The following is an 8,828-nucleotide window of genomic DNA, read 5'->3' as shown; positions in this document are numbered from 1 at the left end:
AATCCCTTCTGCAGTGGTTGCCCCATCACAGACCTTTTCCTTACTTGGAGCCTTCCCTCCACGATTCCCACTACTTCCCCTCGGCCACCTTAATCTTGCCTTCCCAAAGACCTCATGCAACACATGAGAAGCTCTCACACACAACAGTCCAGAGGAGCATCTTCCTAACAGGAGAAGGGAGAAAGAACCTAAGTAACACAATGCTCCCCAGTTTTTCAGGTGTGGGACACTGTCCAAAGGTACCAGCACAACCAGGGCATCATGTCCTGCACCGAGCAGTGCCAAAGTGACTGCAGTACCTGGGATCCTCATTCCTCAGTCCCTTGCCAGGCTGAAATGAGGCCATTGTTCTGCTCCATCCCATGATCTTAATTTGATGCTGGCAGAGGTTTTCCTCTGAGACAAACCCAAACTCTCTGTCATTGCAGTGAGCCTGGATCCACCTGACCAGGAGGTGTTCTAGAAGATGCTTGTCCATCCTGCAGTTCACATCTGATAATCTTAAGGTCCTTTCCAACCCTAATGACTCTGAGCACACAGCATAAACTTCTCTGTAACCATTCTGATCCTGCTTTTAGGTTAACCAAACTTCAGGCCACTAAAATGGACTGAAAGGAAGAAGAAAGGGAATTCTGGGCCAGGTCCTCAACAAAGCAGCCCTGAGTACAGCCTAAATGACCTCCAAATAATGATGTCTTCAAAACTGGCTCTTCCCTGGAGCTGTTCTTAAAGGCTGGTTTTCTTTGCCACCTCCCCGTTGATGGGGCAGGCCATGCCAGTCCTTTATCCGTTTGGGATACAGTCACCAAAACTTGTTTGCCTTGCTTGATGTTATGTGCAAGCTCAGCACTTTTGAGAACATCAAACAGCTGTGCAGGTGCTTGCAGAAGAAGGTAAGATACATCAGGGGCTGTCTGGTGTTAGGTAAGTGCAGATCTTTGACTCACAAGGGAAATGAATTGGGTTACTGGTCAACAAGTCAACTGGAGTTGTTCCTCCAACCCACCACTAAACCAGCCTGTCCCAGAACAAGAAAACTTGTTAGGAAACAGTTCTTCCCTGTGAGACAGGGTGCCCATAGAAGCTGTGGCTGCCCCATCCCTGGCAGTGCTCAAGGCCAGGTTGGACACAGGGGCTTGGAGCAGCTGCTCCAGTGGAAGGTGTCTCTGCCTGTGGCAGGGGTTGGAACTGGAGGAGCTTTAAGCTCCCTTCCAACACAAACCAGGCTGGGATCCTATGATTTTGAAAGGTGAAGAACATGAAGACAAAAAGCAGCTCATATAACAAATAAATACATTGAGAGGTTGTGAGGGTTGTTGCTTTTACATTTTTAACCTTTAAATGCTTCCCATAGACTAATGCTTCCACTGAAAAAGAAACTGGACTTTCCCTTGATGAGATCTCACCTTGTGTCATCGCAAAACAAGGTTTTCAATCTTTTTCTGGTCTTTAAACTCAGCAAAATTAGGCCAAGCTCACTCAAACAAGTTCATTGTTCTTATTACTCATTCCCCCTACAATCTGGGAGCCTCTGTGGTTGTTCAGAGGAAGAACAGGGTGCTAAATGCTGCACAATGCATGGGCAAAGTTTAACAGAAAACAGGGATCCTCCAAGTAATGGGGGGGATGTTCCAGCTTTACTGAAAATTATAAAAGTAGATTGGACAAAGCAGCAGGAATTAAACACCAAAACCATCCCAATTCTAACAAAGAGGGGGAACAGGAGTAGATGTCCTTGCCCAAAGGTAATGTCGATGAGGGATTTGCATCCTTAATGAAGAGCATGTGTAGAGCTTGGCTGAGCACTGAGCTTGGTTCCGAGTTGTAAGCTATAAACAGGTAACACTCACTAGCGAAAGGATGAGGAATCACAATCACAGCATGGTTTGGGATGTAAAGGACATCCAATTCCAACCCCGTTGCCGTAGGCTGTTACTAGCAGGGCAGAAGGAAGCTTCCACTACAGTGAACGTGGTGTTGTTATGTGCTTAGAAACTGAGTGTACTTTGGAGTGATTTCTGTGGATTTAATGTAAAACCTCTGCTCTTTGAGCACCACACTGCAGGCTGTAACACTGCTACTGGCTCCATCTCATGAAATCCTTGGAGCCATTGAAAACACCATCTCCAACAGAAATCTCTGCAACTCTTCCCACGTTGTTTATTTTATTACAAGAATAGTTTTAAGACAGCATAAAAAAACAGGTTAAAATCCATTTTGAATAACAGGGAGACTTGGCAAGCCTCAAATCTCAAGTCATCTCTGCTGGCTCCCATTGTGCAGCACAGCAACAACGTACCGATCCCTCACCTCAACATGTGGTGGTGCACCATAATCCTGCACTCCTGCAGAGCACCCCATACAGCAGCAGTGCAGACACTACAAAGGCAATGCTCTTCTTTCCATTGTTCTACTGCTATCTCATCTCAATGATGCAGCTTTCAGTCTCCTCGTGTTATCCCTATATCTGGCAAAGACAAAAGCAGCCCCTTGTGCCCTCCCCAATTACTGTATAACCATGTAGATTCTGTTGACTTCAGGAAAGGGAATTAACAAGGCACCAATTAGCCTATTAAAAATTAATATTCTTGTGCAGGAGTTACATTGACCCCTACAATTAATACATTAATCATCATTAACTTGTTCATTACATGACTCATAGGGCCCAAGTTCTACTTAGAAACACCCAAACATCCAGAACACAAACTCCATGGGGAAGGGGTGGCTGAGGGCCCCAGACCCACTTACTTCAAAGGATGAATCATCAGTGGCTGGTTGGTATCAGAAGTGGCCTGGACAAGCAATGAGGTGAGTTAAGCTTTTCCCTGGAGGTGTTTCTGTCTCTTGGCTACAGAGAAATAACGCAGCTTGGCTGTGAGCAAACCTTTTCTACTACATAACCCAAGCAAAAATGGGTTTATACAGCAAACCTCTGGGAGCAAGTGCTCCTTCTAGAGCTTCAGTACGTATTTCAGTAAGAACAAAGACACTCACAGCATCTTCTTTTTACTCTATCCTCCCAGAAGACAAAACCCAAGCCTCCCCCCTACGCTATTACTCTGGGTTGTATGTGTCATTGCCACAAAGTTATGCAGCTCTAAGTGCAGAGCAAGTGTGGAGGATTCTGAATGCCATCAGAATCAAACATAACTGATGCAGACATCAATGTGGAAACAAGAAGTTTGGGTATAGGCACGTGAGACTGCCAAGATAACTGTGTGTAATTTACTGATATTCCTGAGGTACAGGTACAGAGTGTTTTAGCCCTAGTTCTTGGCTACCTCTGCTGTATAAATGACTGTCCTATTTTATAGCATCTCTAGCAGAATGAAAAGCAAAACTTCCCATCAACTCTTGCAGCTGACACTTAAAAAGCACCATGACTGGACTAGTGAGGTTCCTGCTTGGTTTTAATTACATGGCCAATTCATTATAAGGGTAAACACTTGCTGTATCCTTCTCACACCAGATTTCATGCCATGGTTGAAGCAGTGGCTCTGCTGTCGGGCTGGAGGTTGATGAGGGAATTGCTTGCTTGGGCCAGCTCTGCGATGGAGACTCGTCCTCGCTGTTTGATGTACTGAGCCACGGCAGCCATCTCCTCTGGAGTGATGTAGATGAACTTCCCTCTGTCATCAATCACACCTACAGGGGGAAAAGAAAGGACCTTGAAGTCAGCACTTTGGCTCCTCTCACTTCCCCACTGACATCAGTCGCTTCTTTTGGAAGGGACATTCAAACTGCTGAGGCTGCATATTATATCTAGGGCAGGCAGAACAATGTGCCAGCAGCCAGGCTTTCATCTCCTCTCTACTGCTGGGTCTTTGAGCAGGGCTATGACAACAGGTAAGTGCCTTGGTAAGAGTGTGTTCAAAGCAGCACATTCTTTCTATTGTATACAGCTATTTGGGAGTACCACAGCAGTTACTTCAGGTATGTAGCTTTGGTGCTGATGTTCTGGGTCCTCAGGCTGGTGGAGAAAGGCAGGAGGGATCAGGAGGTGCTTCACAGCCCCTGTGGGGCCCAGCTTTGCCATTCCAACCTGCCCTCTGAAAGGGAATGAAGCTTAATTCTTGTATTTCAGTTGCACCATCAAGAATGAGAACAGATCTCTCTGCTCCTAATGCATTACAGGATTATATACAAGGCAGAAAGCCTTGCTGCGTGTCTTCGAGGCCCCAGACACAGACAGGACAGTACACACCCTCTGTGCTTTGATTCAGAGCACTTTTAGGCCATTTGAATGGGTATCCACATGCACTCACTGAGACAGTTCATTCCCAGCCATAAATCACAGTATCAGGTCAATAGATGTTTGTGTTGGCACCTTCCCTGACTTCATCCTTGGAAACAAAAGGACTGCCCAGCAGTAAACCAGACTTGTGCAGACAGGGAGCTGCACACAGGCTCAGTCTCTGCTTACATTCCAGCTTTGATTGTGTGGGCACACATGGCCAGAAGCAAGCACTTCACTTACAACAGCATCCTGGAGAGCTCTGGGATGTTTGCTCTCCCACAGTGTGCCCTACCCTAGTCTTGGCTTTAGCCACAGCACCTCTGAAACAGGTTTGCAAACCAGCCCCAAAACATCTAAGGGATTTCTCCAAATCCAGGTTTCAGAAGAGATCATTTTTAGCTGGCTCTGCAACCCCTGGAGGCCTTCAGCAGGGCTCAGGCAACACACAGAAGCCTTCTGCTGGTTCCTGCGCTGTTGGGAACATTCACCTTCCACCTCTGTATAATGTATCCTAGGAGCAATAGTGCTTGAAACAGGAGTTGAGCAGGGATAATAAAAACCATAGAATCCCAGCCTGGTTTGTGTGGAAGGGACCTTAAAGCTCATCCAGTCCCATGGACACGGACCCCTTCCACTGGAGCAGCTGCTCCAAGCCCCTGTGTCCAACCTGGCCTTGAGCACTGCCAGGGATGGGGCAGCCACAGCTTCTCTGGGCACCCTGTGCCAGCGCCTCAGCACCCTCCCAGGGAACAGCTTCTGCCTAAGAGCTCAGCTCAGTCTTCCCTGGGGCAGGTTCAAGTCATTCCCCTTTGCCTGTCCCTACAGGCCCTTGTCCAAAGTCCCTCCTCCAGGTTTCTTGTAGGCTCTCTTCAAGCCCTGCTAGGATCCTTTACAGTTTTAAACAGACATTGCACTGGAAGTCTCTCTCTACCATAGCAAAGGAGTTCTCTGCACTACCTATTCACCAGCTATCATAGAGTCCCCTTTGTGTTTTGGCTGTCACCTGTTAGAGTGCCATCTGCCATCAGGTCCTGGATCCTGTTAATTGCATCCTGTTCAGAAAAGGAATAACAAACTGATCAAGAGGGAAGCAAAAAACATTTCACACATTCAGATAAATTACAGGTGGAGGCTTAGATTTAACTGCTCAGTGTTAAAATCTTAACTGAAGGATACACATGAGTATTTTCACACAGACAGATGCAATGAGCCTTTGTTTTTAGACGGATGAAGTAAGCTCCTACATTCTGGGGTGTTGAAATAACTTCCCTACCCCCAGAAGAGCCTTCTATTGCTAGGTTACCTGGAACTGGAGGTGGTTACAGCAATCTTCCAGGGAACAGCTGTATAGTGCCAATGCAAATCTGAATACACTCAATATATTCCAAAGCCTTTTATATTTTCCCTCCTCCATGAAAGAGGAAATCTTTTACCAACCCAAAGCAACAACTCATTGCATTTATTGTGGGTTAGCTCTGTAGCTACTCCAAACATGCAGATCCATTACACCTTCAGCTAACATCTCAGCCTTGCTTTCCACAGTTCTGCCTCTCTCCCTTTCTTGTATTTATGCGACTGCAGAAGCAGATTATAGTTTAGATTTCAACCACATCAATTCCCTTCACTGACTCACTGGATGCCTAAATGAGGTTCTGGTTTAAGAGAGGCAGGGGCACAGCAGCCTGGGCTTATAGCAGCGCACACTGCTGTGAAGGGGCAACCTGAGAGCAGAACAACAGAAAACACTTGACAGACATACACTTGACAGACATACACCAAACATGCCCTAATTCAAATGAACCAAGACACAAGTATTCTTCCAAGCTAAACTATAAGCCTTTGCTGATCTTCACCAAAATCCAAGCATCTTCAGCAATGCCACGACACTGAGATAGGTGTTATCCTTAATAAGCCACTTTCTCTCCTCTCCTTTTAAACCCATTGTTTCACTTGCACCCCAATAGTTAGTACTTACCTGTGTTCTTAAACCCAAATGTGAAGCCAAGTCCTCCAGCTGGATGACCTTTGTTTTCTATGGGAACAGACAAGAGTTAACTGCAGCTGATGAATTAAAGGGTTAGCATACTTCCTTTGCTTTCAAACAAAAGATACATCTAATAGACAAAGCAGAACCTGTCATTCTACTAACTCTGCCAAATAAGCACTTTCCTCTGATGAAAAAACTAACTTAAGTTACTTAAATCAGGCTGCTTTGTGGAAAGACTGAATGCTCCAATGTACTTCAGTGAAGACTCAAATACTTTTGCGAGTGTTCATCCTGAACCTTTCCTTACATAGTAGAAGGCATCCCTGCTCATGGCAGGAGGTTGGAACTGGATGATCTTAAGCTGCTTTCCAACCCAAACCAGTCTGATTCTATGATTAGGAGGACACGATGAGCACAAGGACAAGAAACAGCCATGGCTCTGCTCTGCTTTACCTGAGCTTCTCAACTCTACTTTTCATTTCCAGTGTGCATTAGCCAGATCCCTTTTGGTTTGAGAGAGGTTTCAAAGTACCTTTGAAAATGATCACTGGTATATCAATGCATACATAAAAATCCAGGCAGGACTGGCAGTATTAAGTGCTTTAGTCTGTTTTACTAATGTCATGTGTATTAATGCCACAGTAATCTTCCTAAGCAAGTGAACACCTTATTAAAGTTGTCAGTGTTGGACGTGTGCTGCTAACATGCTCCTTTGCAGGCAGGGTGATGATCTGAGAGCAAAGCAGAAGCAGGAACTGCAAATACTCATTTCATTGGTGACAGATTCTTAGGGCAGCCTCTCAGGTCAGGATGCAGCCACCACTGCTCACATCTGGTTTTGTGCTTCTCTGTAGCTCCAGAGAACCACAGCTCGTGCACACATCTGGAGCTACTTGGTTCTTGTTTTCTGATCTGCAGAAGTTCTCACCACTCGTCTGTTTAGATGCAGTAAAAGGATGCACTGTTTGTAAGGAGCTTGGAAAACATAACACTTTAGAAACATTCTGGACTACATTCCTAAGAACTCATATATACAGCCACAAAGGCTGCATCTACATTATCAGATGCAATACCTCTAACGTAAATGCATTTGGTTCTAATCTTGGAGGCCACTGAAGAAATAGAGGCTGAAACACATAAAGCTTCTTAGTTAACAAAATCAGACCCCCCAAAAAAGCCACATACAGACTTAGTAGTTGTGAAGTTCGATGCAGCCAAGCTAGAGAACTGAATACCATGGACTGAACGCATGGAACTGGAACCAGTCCATGGAATTCAGTTCTCAGAGCTGGGAACTGCCAAGGTTCATCACATCTTCTTTTAAAGGATGGAGGGTGTGTGTGTGGGGGGGGGTGGTGCAAAGCCACAGAAACAAGAAAAACAGGATTTAAACCTTCACTTCAAGATATTCACCCTCAATGACCAAGTTTAGTGGAAGCTTTCCAAGATAGATCCTGCTGTGAATAAGAGCCCAGAGGGTAGGGTGGAATTAGGATGCATGCCCCACACACACTCTGAAATGTAATGGCATTGTGAGGTCCCACTGAACAACACACTTCATGTTTTACAGACAGGCTTAACGTTCATAGAGCAACATACACACATCCACATTTGCTGAATTCATTTAACTTTAGGTGTGATCCTGCTGCTGTTCTCAGCAAGGGACGAAACAGAGCAAGGGCTCTCAGGATTAAGATGAGTATGATGGGATTCTTCTGTCCTTATCTTGTAAACATCGTTTTTCTTAAAGGAAAACCAGGAAGGGGTAAAGCCTCTGAGCCCTTCACTATTCCCTTCAGATGTAGTTTGCTGTTTCAATTCACTGGCTGTAACTCAGATGCATTCAGTGATACCCCATCAAGCTGGGTGAGAACAGCTTGATGGACAAAGTGCAAGCTCCTATTTCCCTGAGCCAACAGAGCTGGTGCTCCACAGGCAGGGAACTGCTCAACCCCTCTTTAACCTCTGCCTTTTGAAGCACTCAGAGAACCCACAGAGCTGGTTTGGAAGGCGAGTTGTGCGGCTCCAGCACTAAGTAAAACCATAGAGCTCCCACTAAGAGCTGCTTATTCTGCTTTATGGCTGCTGTGAGAAGCAAACACAAAACTGCAACAGACGGTGTCACAGCCTGAGCGTAACGTGGTGTCACTGCAGCACATGGGTGAAACAGGCTGTGGGGATGCTGTGAAACCCCATAGGAAGGGAGATGCTCGGCTTTCAGACAAGCAGAATTAGGGGGGGGTCAATACTTTAGGTACCTTTAAGATCCCATTTAAAGCAACTCCACGTGGCAGAGCTGGAGAAAAGAGGCTGCATTTCATTTCCAACAGCAACAGGAACAAAGCACGGGGTGAGTTATCTCCAGCCACTTGCACCAATAAAGTTATTCAACAGGAGAGCTAAAGTACATTGGGTTTTAATTCATACATTTTCAGACTACTTGCAGCTTAGCACTGCTTTTTGATATAACTCAGTTTCTTGTGAATAGAAGAGAAGGGGGCAATACATAATCTCTATATTAAACATACTTAGTATTAGATAGATTAAAACCAGTATTAAAACTTGTAGAAAAAACCAATGCCCCAGTTCTGCAACTCATCTCCA

At 45.4% G+C, this 8,828-nt stretch overlaps 1 protein-coding gene across 1 annotated transcript in view; it reads right to left on the bottom strand.

The window, feature by feature from the left end:
- Window positions 1-2,136: 2,136 nt before the first annotated feature.
- DDRGK1 (DDRGK domain containing 1) overlaps window positions 2,137-8,828 on the bottom strand; it is a 41,819-nt gene continuing 35,127 nt past the window's right edge. The window contains exons 7-9 of the mRNA XM_034064657.1: window positions 6,213-6,269; window positions 5,241-5,289; window positions 2,137-3,645 (exon numbers count right to left, since the gene is read on the bottom strand). Of these exons, the coding sequence (XP_033920548.1) occupies window positions 3,473-3,645; window positions 5,241-5,289; window positions 6,213-6,269 (279 nt within the window). The 3' untranslated portion in view covers window positions 2,137-3,472. The remainder of the gene's footprint in view (window positions 3,646-5,240; window positions 5,290-6,212; window positions 6,270-8,828) is intronic.

The sequence above is a fragment of the Melopsittacus undulatus genome, chromosome 7 (assembly GCF_012275295.1).
Source record: "Melopsittacus undulatus isolate bMelUnd1 chromosome 7, bMelUnd1.mat.Z, whole genome shotgun sequence".
Taxonomy (NCBI): Eukaryota; Metazoa; Chordata; class Aves; order Psittaciformes; family Psittaculidae; genus Melopsittacus; species Melopsittacus undulatus.
The sequence above is the reverse complement of the archived record's forward strand: the minus strand, read 5'-3'. Positions and strand labels throughout refer to the sequence as shown.